Source organism: Genypterus blacodes, unplaced genomic scaffold (genome assembly GCF_046128005.1).
Source record: "Genypterus blacodes isolate CSIRO-AG114 ecotype Tasmania unplaced genomic scaffold, CSIRO-AGI_Gbla_v1 ptg000156l_1, whole genome shotgun sequence".
NCBI classification, from domain to species: domain Eukaryota; kingdom Metazoa; phylum Chordata; class Actinopteri; order Ophidiiformes; family Ophidiidae; genus Genypterus; species Genypterus blacodes.
This window is the reverse complement of record NW_027466957.1, coordinates 3,661,891-3,678,665: the sequence shown is the minus strand read 5'-3', so window position 1 is coordinate 3,678,665 and position 16,775 is coordinate 3,661,891. Positions and strand designations below refer to the sequence as shown.

Sequence of the window (16,775 nt, the reverse complement as noted above, 5' to 3'; positions counted from 1 at the left end):
TAATGCTTACTAGTTATCTGTTTGTGAAATGTCTGAGTTAACCCCTCCCTCTCTACACCCTTTCCAAGATGTCCAAGGTATGGCTATTCTTTTACCTGCCCTCTGAAAACTAGTATGAAAGCACTACCGGAAAGTATTTGTTTGAGTGTCTAGTTATTACCTTAAGCATGGCATGCCTTACATGGCAGTTATACAGACGGGGGTAGCACCGACGTACACTTTCATAATGCAGACCCATGTATAACCAAGTATGTTGCTTATTGAAATGGAAGCTTGATGGTGTATTTGGGTGTTTCGCGTGTGTATTGTAGAATCATATTCCTGTAGAATCTCCCGGCTTATTCAGGTCACAATGAATGGTGGTTCATGTTCAGAACCATCATGCTTCATGTGAACAGATAATACCTGATCTATATTTTGTTCATAATAGACACGCACAATCCTGAATAGTTGATACTAGTTCATATATGCATGCGGAGAAATGGAGTTTTACTGATATTGAAATCGGAGGTAGCAGATCTGTGCTCCCAGGTTTGCTGCCAGTGTGAATTGAATAAAAATGCCATGTTCACCTTTCTTTTGGGAATCTCCAGGGGCCGGACAACGGGCCCTTTCAATTACACTCCTGTGCCTTCCGAGTTCACTGTGCAAAACCACTGCTCTTTTGGAGCCCATTTCATCTCTCAATATCTGTGGTTTCCCCCTTCATTCAATAAATGCCCAGTTGCCCACAAGTTGAACATTTTGAATGGACGCCTCGAGGGAAAAGAAGAATTGGCTTTAGCTTTTTAATGCCGATAACAGTATTAGAGAGTGATTATTGTTTGTAAAGCACAAACAGCCAGTGCTAGTGATTCCATGGTGTGCATGAGATGTTTTTCCTTTTATCATTGAAGGAACAGAGATGATGAGATCAGGCTATCAACTGTATTTTATATCTGAATTCCTCTATAATACAAGTCAGTCAGTGACAATTAAGTCCGAACAATTTATGTTAACACTATTGCCATGGTGGCATCAATCAATCAATAAACATTTTCCTTTCTGCATAAGTTTGAAATATTTGGAGCTTACCGGTTCCTGGACAGTGCGCTGATTATGCTTTGGCATACTTATAATTAACTGAATCATGGTATCCTGTGTGAAATTTGTCCTCCTCTGAATTAAGGCCTCTCTGTGTGTCTGGTCACTGCCAAGAATGCGTTTGTCTGGCAAACATATTCCATGTTAACTCTAATGCAGAGAATATGAATACTCTAAATTCGATCTAAATCCCTCTGCAAAAATACAGAGGGATGTTGATGTGTATTCTTAAGTCACAGAATCTTTGAATTCACTGTAAACACTCAAGTCCGACTGTCCGAGTGTGAAGGAAATAAACAAGCAGCTTACCCCTGGAAAAAGTGAAGAAATAGCTGTGTGGTGAAGCTCAGAAAACTAAAAATAGAGAGAAACCAAATAGAGAGCAACCAAATCGAGAGTGCAACCAAAGTGCCATGATTCAGTTGGATTCAGCTACATTTATCTACCATCCAGTTGCATGCATGCGTGTCATTGACTAGATTTGAGAGATGACTGTTGGCAGGTCTATCATATTGTTTCACCATTTTCAGTAGTATGATGTGGAACGTGTTTCTCAGGGATGAAGGTGCAATTTCAAAGTCTGCAGCTGCATTTCCTTCCCAGTCCACCCCTGTCACTATTTCATGACTATTGGTGTGAAGTAGCCAAAGATGCCTTTTCAATCCTTGAATAATCTTTCATGTGTAAACATTACACAATACAGTGCAGTACAGAAACCAAACGTGTCCTCTTGAGATACTGTATATTCTCGAGCAGTGACTACATCCTGTAAATCTAAATCATTACAAATGTATTGAGTGAGATATTTTCTCCATGGGAACAGAGAGTGCTTATCCGGAGATTGGAACACAATCAATTTGGAGGTGTATCAAAGCTGTGGGGTAGATGAAAAAGGATTTCTGCCTTTGAATTGGAAATCCATCCTGAACAATGACCACGTTCATCGACTGGGGACTATGTCTTTGGCCACAATGCAAATTCCACGTTATCGCAGGAGGGAGCTGCAGCTTGGGTAAAGATGATAGAAAATGAGGACCGCCCTCCTACGTTGATCCCTTGATATTCAGGCTTGGGATAGGTTCAAGAGAAGTTCACTCAAATATAAGGCTTTGATTTGGAAGTTAAGGTAGGAAGGAAAATAAAAACATGTAAAAATAGTGAGTGAAAGAGATATAAGAAAAAAAAAATGTACTGGTGGAAAAAATGCCACTGTGCCTGCTTTTATATATTATGTGCTGTAGCTATTATTATTTCAGTCAAAAACGTTCAGTGTTACATGTATCATAGTGTTGCAAAAGTACGCCTTGAGATTTAATGACTATATCACCCACGCCAAGTACTAATGCTGAATCACCAGGAGCTTGTTAGGAACATTTGTGAATCAGCCATCCTTGTTGGTAAGGCATCATTCAACAAATTGAGAGCAGAAATTGTAAACAATTGACCATAGCAAAGCTTCCAGAGGCTCTACAGTCTTTTTTCTGAACTGAGTGAAGTTAACCAGCCCCACATAATCCTAAAGCATTCCCTGAAGTGGGTGACAATGCTCACCTCTTGACATGGCTGTAGCCAGCTATAAAGTCACAAAGGTCCAGACCTTGATAATTATGTTGTGGTGAAAAAATATCAGCTATGTACTGTAACTGTATAAAAAGTCAGCAGTGGAAAACATCTCCTCCAAGTGTCTGTCTGTCGGACAGATGTGTGTGCAAGCATGTGGCACACAGTTGATATAATATAATATCGCCTTCAGCACCTGAATGGCAAAGTGAGGATAACCCCAGCAAACACATGACAAGCTGCACATGCAGCTTGGCCCAGCAAAATGTACCAAAGCAATGCAGCAAGCTGACAGGCTGTGTGGAGCAAACAAGCTTCATTAAAATCACAGCTTTATCAAAATAGTAATTATATTCATAAGAGAAAATTCCACGGGTACTGACGTCGTACTAAAGTAAGAATTGCAACATATCTCCATGGTCTGTCTAACCTGGGAATGTCACCCGCCTGAAACACAGCAAGTTCATCAGCTTAGCGTAAACCACCACAGATAATGAAAACCTCAATTACCAAAATAATATGGGAATCGGTTACATAATAAGTTACCTGTTTGGATGATCCAGCTGACATTGGGAAATCAACCTGAAAGAGGTCAGAGTTCTCAGGCGATGGGATATGTCTGGCCACAGAAGGATCCAGTTAGCCCTTCATGGGGAGTTATTACATGGTTTTGTTTGCATGTGTAATTTTGTTATAATTTCTGCTCGATTTTGGCGGCTTAATACTTCCTTTGCCTTTACATCGCCTTTTAAACGTCCAGAAATGCAGTAAATAACCCCTTGGCCATTATACTTGTGCTTTTCAAGTCTTTCTTTAACATATTGTTTCATCATTCACAATTCAGAAGAACCTCTTTTAGCTGTAATACCAGTCAGTGGTAACGACCTCATGAGCTTCTTTAATGATAAAATTAACAATTAGAACTAAAATTCATCACCTCCTGCCCCCAATAGGCACTGATTTATCCTCAAACACAAGAACCCAAGAAACGTTGATTAAGTCAGTCAAGTCAAATAAGACAGTTTTCTTCAATTGACCATAGTAAACTATCTTCAATGATTTCTCATTTCTTCATCTTTGATCAGGACTGCTGTAATTCCTTATTATCAGTCTGCCCTAATAAGTCTCTAAAGACTCTCCAGCTGGTCCAGAATTCAGCTGGTTGTGTATTGACACAAACTAGGAAAAGAGATCATATTACTCCCACTTGAAATCCACAATAGAATTTAAAATCCTTCTCCTCACTTCCAAAGTGAGTAATGGCCCTACTTCCCCACTAGAACGATGCTTTAGTGTACATGTGGCTGTCCTATCTCAACTCATTTTCTTTCTCTTTCACCAATATCCTTCCCGCAATAAAGGCAAGAATGCCCACAATGTGATATAGTGCCTACATGTACAGTATGTGATGTATGGGGACCTTAATGTTCCAATCAGTATCCTTGTATCTATACAGATCAGCAATATGAAATGTTCCATTATTTTGACGATGTCTGTGTTGCATTGACCTGAATCATTTGTATTTCAATATGTTTTCCGTATACCAATAATCAAATTATCATAGTTATCACATCTGTTCAACTTGCAGGTAAAGTGATTGTTTATTGTGACTGACATATTGCCAACATTCGATTCCCCTTGTAGCATCTCTAAACAATCATAAGAGAAGTCTTGGAAGTTGAAGCTGAAATTGTTGATCACTAAAATACTGTTAACAGTTTAGTGTCAGTTTAAAACGGTCCCTCTTATGGCTATGACAGATTGATAGGCACTAAAATGCACACAAGCGGGCATATTGTACTGTATTTCTGTATTCATTCACCCTGTTATAATGTCACACTAAGAGAGCAATCTGCAACTAATTTTCATCCTGATGTCTTTCTTTAAGCATAAAACCTGATTTCTTTTTATTGTCTTGTGCTTTGGTGCTGTTCTCATATTTGTGGTGTGGGGAAACATTAAGGATAAACATCCACCTAAAGAAAGGTCAATGATGTTTATGGCATAATTGTGTATTCTGCCTGCATTCTCAACAAATTGGATTGACATTGACATTCTTCTTAACTTGTGTTTCATCTCCAGGTCCTCTACTTCCACACATCTCTACTGTTGCCCAGCACTGTAGTAATTGTGGAGCTAGCAGCATTGTCAGTCAGGCCAGACGGCTCTCAACAGGCCCTGGGCCGAGGCTTCACTGTCCTGGAGCTTTTTACCAACAGGCCAGTGGAGCAGGCTGCTGACGGACTCAGGAGGTGATTAGCATTTCCTAATTACTTCAGCACGGGATTAATTAAGCTTTTTGAAGAGATTTCTGTCTGAAAGAAATCCACAGCTTGTTAGCTAGTTAGGATGGGAATGTCAAAATGTCAGGCTTAACCTACAAAGGTGATACAAGTAGGGCTGCACCTAACGATTAATCTACAGATTATATTTTTCGATTAGTCGATTAATCTATAGATTATATTTTTTACACAATATAACAATGATTTCCCCCAAAATCATTTATATTTCAATATTTTCTCCAATCATCTTCTCTTGAAAACAAACAAATGTAACAAAGATTTGCAGTGCATTATTCCACAGATAGCCACCTTTTAACTGATAATCTCTGTTCTACAATCCAACATATTGCTTATTCAATTCAAGTAAAAGTGATTGAGCGCAATCTGCATTCAACAATAAAAATACAAGAGAGGCAGGTCAGTTTGCTCCGCGATCAGTTGGTCTGACAGGGCAGGGACACAAAGTGCTGCCGCCTTGACAACATGCTCCGCGATGCTTTCACTTTAGACCGTGGGACTTTTTTTTGCCGCAGCTTGTTCTCCTGTTGCTTGCATGCTTTCACCTGGTGCGGCCATTTTACGTCATGATGACGCGTCGGCGCACGGTTATGCAAATCGACGTATTTACGTAATCGGCTAGTCGATTTACGTCGACGCGTCACCCCACCCCTACATCCCTACATACAATAGAGTCTCATTTGACATCATCCTATCACTGCCAGTACTTCATCTGATTGTCCTTACTCTGAAATTTCTATCTTCCTCCTTTATTTCTCCGATTCAGGAAGAGGCATCTCTTTCTCATTTTTCAACAGAATCATGTTTTCTTATTTTCAAGCCACTGCTCTGCCAGAGATATTATATCTATAAACACTTGGGACGAGAGTGGACTGAGCAATGTAGACACTGTGAGACACAGTGAGACACAGTGCAAGCAGGCCAGTTTCAGTCAGATCAAACCGTTCCAGACTCACAGATTCACAGGAGTGACACATAAATGACTCACACTCAGTATGACCAAATTGAATGGTTATACTAGAAAGTAAAAACAGGTTATAAAGTTGTATGTCATATATATCATATATCAATTAATTCTGTCAAAACTAATTAAAATAGTGTGCCTTCTATTTAAAACCCAGCTAAGAAAACTACGGAGATTACAACAGAAAAAAGTAAGGCTTCTGCAAAATCTACTCAGAATTTCTGGCAGAAAGTTAATTGATAGACATTCGTCTCAAGAGATTAAATGTTCAGTCTATAGACACCTAGCTCTTGATGAAAAGACCTTGCAGTTCCATTTATTCAGTCAGTAATTCATGCTGGTTATTTGTTTCCTAGACTGAATCTGCACCATGGATCACCGAGAGGCCTGCTCCATCCCTTGCTGAAGGATGCTGTTCACAGTAAGGAATGATGTACACTGGTTTTAGGAGGAATTTATTTGGTCCCTTTAAGTATTATCCTTGAGTAATGTGAGTGTAGAATGGGGACCACAGTAGTTGGAGCATTTGAGCATAATTTTATTCAAAGCCAGTAAATCTACCAGGTTCCATATGTGAGCATCTTATCAGATCTTCGCATCAAACCTTTGTAAGGCTTTGAGTACAAGTTTCCCCAAATGACTATTTGCATAATTGATAGACAGAACTGTTATATTCTGGTTGGTGGATTGCACAATATGTAGTAGATACATAGCAATGCAAACTAGTTTGTACTATCACGTAATGTTTACCTCAGCCAGCCTTAACTGTTGTAGTAACGCAATAGGTTACCTCTCTAGAGGTATAGTTCAGTACTTAATGTACACAGTCAGCTTGTTCCAGTCTCTTAAACTGAACTGCTTCAGTTTTAACAAATGTTCAAATTCCAAGTCTATTCCAAAAGCCTTTCACTACATAGAAAAATACATATTACAGAACAACAAACTTTTGCTGCATTAGTCAAAATACTACATTGTTAGTACTTGCATTATTCCACTTTCTGTATATAACAATGTATGTTTTTTTACTGTAGATTTACTGTTGCTCTTATATGTTGATCGCATCAACGACTAGCACAAATTCCTTGTGAGTGAAAACTTACTCGGCAATAAAGCTCTTCAGATTCTGATTCTGAATTTATGATGGACTGTTATAACTTTAATTCAATATTAATTTGGTATTGAGCCACCAAGTAATCTTAGCTAGTGTATAAATTATAAAACTGCTCGGCTCTTTTTCTGGGCTTTGGATGAAGGCTGTTTGGGTTGGGTTCACGCATATTAAAAGAACTATCCGTGACTGTAGCAATAAAATCATTCTTCACTTGGCCTAACCGAAACTATGAATTTCAAAATGCAGCAGTTGCCCACGGTATGAATAATGCCGCACCCAGTGAGAGGCAGAATGCCTGTCCTGGCTATCATGTCACATGAATATTAGAAAACCTCTCAAATTGACACTTATACTTTCTGAATTATTAACCATTTGCTTCTAGTTCATTGGAATGTTGCTATGCTGTGTGCTGTTGCTCTTTCTGTGCTGTTGCTCAGGGTGCAAGCTCAGACACTAACCTGAGATTTGATACACTGACATGTAGACAAAACAGTGAACATAAATCATAGTAGATATATGTAGATTAAATGGTGGTGTATAGTAGTACTGTAAACATCGAGTCCTGAGGCATAAACAATGAAGGGAGATTGACTGATTTTTCAATGTGACAAAGCTGTCTCACTTCTGATTGCACTCAGTCACCACAGTAACTTATGCTCCAACACTAGCCTGGTACGGAGCAGACCTGATGATCACTCAACTAAGATAGTGCCAGCATTCCTGCAGGATCCTGTGACTGTGATACAGGCAAAATCTGGTTGATTTCCTTGAGGATATTCTTTACCAACTCTACATTTTCTCACCAGAGAGCAGACAATATTTGTATCAGACTGCCAGAATTAAACCTAAAGAAATAATTATGGCTTGTATTTTGTGAATGTAGTCAAATCAAATTCAGCTTTATTTAAAGTGCATTCGGCATGAAACGAACATGAAACCCTTTACATAGAATTACAAAAAATAGGAAAGTAGACACACACGATCCTTGGTGTGATGGTATGAAGATTTAGATTACATTGAGGAGAAGGAACTCTGGCTACGGATACTCATGTGGCATAGTATATCATTTTTCTCGTATCTGATCACGCCAGGCTACATGACACGCTTTCACCGGACCCACGTCATGAAAACATGCCTTTCCACTACATTTCCTCTCGGCAAAATTAAGGTGGTTATGCTTATATATGCTTTACGCAAAGAGCAGAGGGCTCAGACTCCTCATGGATAATATAAATGTTTGTATGTAAATGTTTTTCTCACCCTGAACAAATATGCAGTGGCCCAGCAGCATGACCCTGTGGCTCACCGCCAGAGCGCAGCAGCCTCTGGTTTACACACAGACACAAGTGTGCTGCTAGTAAAGGAGGCTGCAGCTTAAGGTGTGTATCCCACATGGACACTGGGAGTCCAGTCGGAATCAGGGAAGTTTTGGTCCACCTGTGCTGACTGTGGTCTCCACAGAAACAGCTGCACACACACAAACTTGCTTTAATAGCAGGTCTTTGTGGCTGCCTCCTCATCAGTGAGCGTCTCATGCGGGCTCGACCTCCACTGTATCTCCTGGTTGTTTTGAATGCGCTGGATAATACAATCGGATATGAGATCTGATACACCAGGTCGCATTGAACTGTCGGAGTGTAACTGCTACTCAATCTGGCCTGATGAGATCGGATACTCATTAGGATTTGCAATACACGATTCTGAAGTCGCATGAAATGACGAGTGCCTCAGTAAGGCATTCCCGACTGCATTGAGTAATAAGGTAAAAGTATTAACTTACTCATATACAGGATTTGCATTTTTGTGCCAGCATTCCTCTCTGGCATCATTTGCAGTAGTGGTGTTGCTCTTTGCGGTCATTATAGCTTTATATTCTTCATACGCCTCTAATATGATTGTTTGCTCTTACGTGAAATCAGCTAACATAAACAAGGCTGAGGTTTGTTCAACTTCCTTTGTAGAATAGATTTAGCTCAACTTGACAGTATAAAACAATATTTTTTACTTACACACTCAAACACAACCTGGCCTGATGTCACTCCGTCATCCTTTTTACAATGCCGGTATGGACAGGTGGTGCTATGTGAAGGAAGGTTATCATCATTTATTTCAAAACAGAGCTGCCAGGCAACAGGCAACAGGCAACAGGCAACAGGCAGCAGGCAGCAGGCAGGGAGAGGTAGCTAGTTCGGCTTTTTATTCACTAAAAACAGTTGAGAACATGCTGTGTGAAGTGTAGTCTCGTGGGGGTGTAATAAATCGGGGGTCTCACAGTTTGACTACAGCAGCCTTTATAGCTGAAAGCCCAACGGGTCCTGTTTTGGTGTGTTGATGAAGTAATGTGAAAAGCCTTAGATCTACATTTGAGATGTTATTGGAGATAGGCTACAGGGAGCTATAGATCTGCACCCTTCTCTTGCTAGCCCGTTCTACTATGAATGGGATTTTGTGTAGGGATTTTGTGCTCAGAATGCACGTCCAAAATCCTTGAAATGAACTGCTAAACCCCAGGCATTTACATATGCGAACAGAAGCCAGGGTGGTAGAACTTCAGCTATCTACACTGTTGCTTTAGTCGTGTGGTAGAATGATTGGGGCAAACAAAACCAGGTCCTATCATTTACACTATAAAGGTTATTTTCTGTTCGAAGGCAAGTATTTGCACCCTGTTGGAGTACATAGGTAGGTCAGCACTCTGTCCTCTGTTTGCACAGTAAATTGTGTGTTTGTCTCCGCTTGTTTACTGCAAAGCAACATTCAGCACCACAAGAGATAGGAAATAGGACAGAGAAAGCACTTTATGCCACCACATGGGTCTCATGATGCTTTTGCCATCACATTACTTGGCTCCCCTCATAGAAGAAATAAAGCCCAATAAATTCAAATAGGATAATTAAGTGGGCATTTACCTTTGATTGATGCAGCCTACATGTGAATTGTATACTGGCAAAACCTTGAAACTTGCAGTGCCAAGCTTTGGAGGAAATAATTTAAAAGACATTCTTAGCATTACTGTAGCTGTCTCAATGCATGAATTGTGTATTGCAGTGAAGTTAAGAGGCTATGGCAGTGTGCAGATATCTCCATGATTTAGCTGGACATTAGGTCAATGTAAAGGCATTCCAATTTTCTCACTCTTCTAGATTTAGTATTTTACAGGCTTTAACTCGCCTCCCAGTCTTTATTTTTGAGCTTTTAGGTGTTGGGCAGGAATATTGCCTCGGTACTGCCATCCACATTACAGTGCCATTGCAATTGAAATTGTTGATCATTGTCTTCTTTTAAACTCACATCAATACTCATTATCAATTGTTGCCTTTATGGCTGTTTTAAGACACTCACACCATTGGTTGTGCAGGTCCATTCCATTCAATACGGTGATGTTAGACCATATGATTCATCACTATGACTCATCACGATCTAATTGCTGTTAGCATTTACAGTCAAATTTGTAAATGACACATTTCCTTTTAACTGATTAACTGTAACATAAACAAAAACCATGTGTGATTTGTGCATGTCCATTGCTACAAATCATTCTTGTAAAATGTTAACTGAAATGCAATAAATGCATTTGTTTGGAAGTGATGTGAGGAGAAAATAATAATCTTAATTAATTTGAATTATTGTTTATTCCATAAATCCTACATGCATCTGTGAAGTAAAATCTGTTGTGACCTTGCTCTGCATTGATAATAGTATTTCTGGCAGCATGTTTGAAATCTGTCATTTGTCATTTGGATGTAGCTGTGTGTCAAAGGGGGAGTGGGAACAGACAGGGTGTATAGCTGCTGGATTCACTGTATACTGGAGGTGTCTGCCAAACAGTATGTTCCTATGTTCTACTGCCCAGCCAGGCCCTCTGCCACGGTTACTATACAAAGCGCGCACACACACACACGCACACACACACACACACACACACACACACACACACACACACACACACACACACACACACACACACACACACACACACACACTGGTGGGGGGGGGGTTGAAAATATTTGTATGGAGAAATAGAAAACAATATTATAAAACAAAAACAACGCAACACATAAAAACTGAAAAATCAAAATGCCCCCAGGGGAACAGTGCTGTGATATTCCTCGCATTGTGACCCAAAATGAGATGCAAAACGAAGACAAAAATGTTCTGAGCTTCACAGTCTAGCCACTTCGCTATGACATCAGGAGGGCATGTGACATGCATTTTGACTTCACTTCAAAGCAGAAAACCACCAGTAGAACTGCATTGGATGACATTACAGAGCTAAAATGATTCTTTAGAGAGCTATTGAGCTGTTTGACAGGATTCATTTCCTCTTGTGATCCAGTAAAGTGGGTTACAGAGCCCTTAAAGTGATGTTGGTGGGTAATGAACACTGGGTCGGTGCAAATCATAATTGATGGAATGATCTTGCCTTGGACCTTGAGTTTAAACTTGTTGGTGAGTTTTCCTTCACTGATCACCATGCTCCTTGACTTCTGAGGCTTTAATTTAGGAGGTTGCCTGATTCTCGACTCTATCACTGGCTCCCTTCACTGCTTCAGTCATGACAAAGTGAATTCCTGTGATAAACAAGGCAGGTGAGACTGTTCAGCCTATTATGATCCCATTTCCCAGGTCCTGCCACTGGGTGGTAAATCTACCTCTAGTGCTTCAAAGTAGCTGGCGATCATTTCCTTGTTGGCTGTGGGATGTTGAAGCTTCGTTGCCACACTGATGAGGTTGTGGGGTATTGATCTGTATGCGTTGGCTAGGCAAGCAAGAGAACTGTCAGCCTTCCCTTGTTTGTCTTGATCTCTCAGATGCGGATGAGAACGCCAGTGTGTTCCAAATACCCAGAGAAACCTGGAATGACATTGAATAGATTCAGTAACTATCCATTCTTTGTCTCCAACATTTTCTTGGAGACAATCCATCTCCTATCCATTCTTTACCTCCAACTTCCTTCTCTGCCAAGACAGAGAAGGAAGTCTTTCCCTTTACACTAAGGAGAGAGATGGTTCTGCACTGGCTAAGTAGTCTGGATGAGTCCCTCTCCTTTGGCATGAATTAGCCCTCTGCCCTCTTCCAGCTGGATGGAATGGTGCCGTTTGTCCATTTCCTCTGCAGGAGCTTCCAGAGCCTAAGCAGCAACATTGGGCATTTCTTGTAAAGCATGTTGGAAAAGCCGCTTGATCCCAGGGCAGATGCTGATTGGGCTTTCTTTACTGCCTCTTTGACTTCACTCCAGGATGGTTTGCTGGTGTCTACCTCTTTGGAGGGGAACTCGGCTCTGCTAATCCTATGATTAGCAATTAACATTCTACAGAGCATTGCTTCAAATGATCTGATTCCCCAGAATATTAACAAGGAAGGCGAACGAAAGGTGTCTCTCTCTCAGCCTGTAAGTGTGTCTGTCAGCCTGTCTTTGCCTGTGGTGTATGAGTTTCTCTCCAAACTTTTTGCAATGATGGATGCTAAGTCCCAGTGTGTTTCCATGGAGGAGGTACAACTTGGCTGCCATGATTGCCAAAATTAGTTGTGACAAAAAACTTTCAGGCTACAGGTTATGTAGAATGATAAGAGGAAATCTCACAATATAATTGATATTTTTTAGCAGATAACCACAAAGTGAAACCCCAGTGGCAACAGCCAAATGCTACACAATGCAAGCTGGGCTCATAATTAATAATGTATTGTGTATATACAATTCGCAATTCGCAAAATTCGCATTAAACAAGCTTTTTACTCAAAATTGTACTTTTTGCGCTTGCTGAATGTTTGCTTAGGTTAACCACTGCAAGTTTTAACTTTTGAAATACAAATGGGACCAAGAAGGGCAGATCTGTGAAATGAAGAATCTGTGAAAAACTAAATGAAAAAAGCATCAAATAAGGACAGATCAGTTTCGATTGAAATAGAAAAGTATAAACGTTTTCCCGAGCTGGAGTTGGGGTTAAATGTCATAAAATGAGAAAAATAGAAAATATAGATTAAAAAGGGTTGCCGTGGGGTTTCCAAAAGTCTGATGCCCTTTTCACACTGGCAGCTTATGTCGCCCTGAAGCGGCACAGAGCTGCTTGCTGTTTGTTCTGTTCCTATGTTAAGAGGTTACAACATTCACACTGCACACTTGCACACCATGGCAGAGTAGTCCCCAAGTGGTGCAAATGCTTTTTTCTGCGGCAAGATGAAAATGGCAAAATGATGGCTTTGATCCAATATTAAGGAATTGTTCATGTAATTATGACATTTTAAGTGTGTATGTAGTATGCATTTTGAAGACATACGGTATTAGTGGAGCTCTCTGTTCAATACAATACACAGTCCAAGCACCTGGTATCAATAGGATGAGGGAGGATCACACTGGATCCCTGTGCTCTCTACTGAGGTACATAATGTGCACAGTGGAATATAGCCAAAAACAACCAAATAAATGATATTTCATGGAAGTTTGAACCGTACTTGCAGTACTGGGCGGCTGTTCTGCCCTGCAGCAACACTTCTAGTGTGAAAGACAGCAGTAGCAGTCACAGAGCAGCTCTGCCTCAGCGCTGCATGTAGTGTGAAACAGGCGTTACAGACAGAGGAGGCAAAAATAGGAAGTGGAAACAAGCTAGAGGCTTTAAGCTCATTGAATTCATCAAAGTTTCTCTTAACCTATTGGCAGAGAAGGAGAGAAAAATGGAATGAGAGTAAAGAGAGCGATGAAGGGCTGCTCTGAGGCCCTCTTATTGTGATGAGAGGACAACCAGATGGAAAGCTGTGTTCACATGAGCATCTTAATTTGAAGCAATGCTCACACATCACTTTATAATGTGTACTTCTGTGTGAGGAGGGGATGTGCCATGAGCAAAAATCCCTCTGTGGCAAAGATGCAGAGGTTGCCTTTAGCAGCATTTCTAAATCTAATGTGGGCAAACAAAGTATTTGTGTGACATTCAGTCATAATATAACACTTGCTGGCTCATAATTTTTAGTGGTCAGATATTATATATATATATATAAAAGTATATATAGGTATATATGTATATATATATATTGTCTAACATAAATGAATAATTTAGTTGATGCATAAATTACTGTCCCTTATTCACATTGTCCTTAAAGTAGAAAGAAGACATGTTAGAGAAATCAGCAGTGTGTCAGCATTTTGCAATGACAATAGAAGACATGTAGTTCTTCTTCGCTATTGGCAAATAGGCCGACGTTATTGGCTATTGGTAATTATTGTGGACAGTTTCTGCATCAGATTCAACAAATACTCTTTTTGAAATCCTGTATGAAACAGTACCCCTATGGTTTGGTTTGTAAAGGACAGTGGTGTTTGTTTTAGACAATATCCAGATGGATTTGTTTTGCCTGCAGCGCCACACACTATGCTACTTTTTTATTTGACAGATAATCTATCAGAAGTGACACGCCGGAACACTCCAACAAATGGAAACAAATTAATCTACTTAATTTCCTTTTACATCCCTTCACTGTATTTAGTTATATACAGAGTGATATATAGAAACTGAGAGCCTGCTTTAAAATGAACCTCATTGGTCTTCATTGCATTCTTCTCTCTCGCTGAACCTTTTTTCTAAATCCACAGCACAGGGAAGAAGCATAGATTTGACTAAACTATGCTCTGCTATTTTTTGTATTCATTTTGTTAACTGTTTTAAATCAAATGGTTTTATTTGCATGTACAGAGAGGGCACTGGCTCTGGACTAATGATAACCTATGTCCAGCTAAAATGGCTTTATGTTAGTTATTTTTGTTAATACTGTAATTTCTTTGTAATTTCTAATTTCCTTTGTAGGATTACACATATTTTAAACCCACTATAGTCTTCATACAGTTCCCAATAAACGGAGAAAGTCAAAAATGCATCAGTGATTTTAAAACTGAACAATACAGTAAAGCAACAACTCGCCAAAATGTAATCAATGCATCAATGATTTTTCCACACTGAAAAGGTATCTTTGATTTTTTTTTACACATTAAAATGAATCATTTATGTATGAAGTGTTTTCTGATGAATCAGGTGCTTTCCATTTTGCTTAACAATAAATATATTTGATGGTTAAGAATGAGTGAACTGATGTGTAACATTTTACAATCTCTTCTGGTTATCCCACCATTCTATTCCATCATTCTTGGTGGTTTATCATTCATCATTTAGGAAAAATACGACATTTTCTTATCGTGTTTGTGGAACGACAGACATTGCACACAACGCTTGTTTCTCTCCCATGACCTGAGATTGTTCTGGGGTGATTGTCTTGGTGAACAACATATCATTTCCTGTAGATCTGTAAGCAAGAAGTAATGACTTGATTCGGGAATAAGTACTGTAATACATGAATGAATATTATCTGTTTGTTTGCTCTCCAGTACCAACAGCTCTAATGCAGCATTCTGCTCATAAAGGCATTTTAACAGTCTACGCATTTTGTAATCTATCCATGAAACCTCAGTGTAATTCAAGGTAGCACAATAACTCTGTTGCCTCATAGAGGAATGTATCAACATTCATATGACAAAATGTACACGTTTCAAAACTTTGCATTTCATGATTCATGATTGATTGATTCATGATTGTATCAGATGCTAATGATATTATAGGGTTGGAATAGTTCTCCTTTTGTCTGGCTATTATTCCACATGCAGGATGGTAACTACAATTTCCAGATGCTTTTTGTGTTACCATAAATATGAAGCAAAACCCATCACTTGACGCTGTCAGACATCTCTACCAATTCACCATTCTATAATGACTCACCTTCAGATTCATCACATCATCTGTTGAAAGTCAGTGGGAGTGAATAGATCATTCTGTATTGATTGCCACTGATGCTGTTGAAGGTTTAATTATTAAGCCTGTCAGAGTGAAAGATTCTGCTGATGTTCAGACTCAGAGGAAGCTAACATACATACCGCATCAAACAACGCTTTGCTCACCTACAGCATGGTCTCTGCTATGTGTTGATGACAGGAATTGTTGGTCCTCGTCATCACCTGTCACCGGATGATGTGTTTGAACGATGATGATGTCTACTCTCATTGCTCATACCTTGTGTCTCATCTACTCTGCAACACTCTTCCGCAGGATGTTTTCTAAGTTGATTGGTTGTCATTTCAGTGTAGGCCTGGGAAAAGGTGCTTCCAGTGTAATGGAACATTGCACCCAGGTCACCAACATCCAAATGGAATTTTGAAAAATGGAAGTGTCTTTGTGTTGGATGGCGTATCTCTCGGTCGACTCAGTGCTTTCGTGAAAACATTTGACTCCAACCCGCTAGGTAGATGGATGATATCAGTTTGGAATGTTGGAAATGATCAGGGAATAGAAAGTAATATCTACTTCATCTGTATTCAGAGAATGGATTGCCTGTTTTTCATAAAATACAGGTGTAATAATGAGAAATTCTCAGAAAATGTGTCCCATTTCTCTCGTTGCAGATGGCAATCTATTGAAGACTATTGAAGGAGCACATTTGGACTGTGTGATAAAAAGCCATCCAGAAGTGGTTTCCATGATATACCTTCTTCCGGAGAATGTCCTGGTGTCTGGCGATGAGAATATTCCTGGACTCAAAGCTTCTCCAACAGGTAAAACTAACCAATAAACTCAAAGCCTTAGCTCAATCCAAAATTCAGAATGTTCAACACTTTCCCATCCAGAAACCATTGTAAATATTTCCTTGTAATATATTTGACTTGGATCATGTCATTTGAGTGCTTTGTCAACATTTCGCCTATACAGTATGCAACAGC

General features: G+C 39.7%; 1 protein-coding gene across 1 annotated transcript in view; it reads left to right on the top strand.

Moving 5' to 3' along the window:
* nphp4 (nephronophthisis 4) overlaps positions 1-16,775 on the top strand; it is a 141,988-nt gene that overhangs the window by 11,588 nt on the left and 113,625 nt on the right. Inside the window, exons 3-5 of the mRNA XM_076166125.1 lie at positions 4,726-4,895; positions 6,264-6,328; positions 16,461-16,610. Of these exons, the coding sequence (XP_076022240.1) occupies positions 4,726-4,895; positions 6,264-6,328; positions 16,461-16,610 (385 nt within the window). The remainder of the gene's footprint in view (positions 1-4,725; positions 4,896-6,263; positions 6,329-16,460; positions 16,611-16,775) is intronic.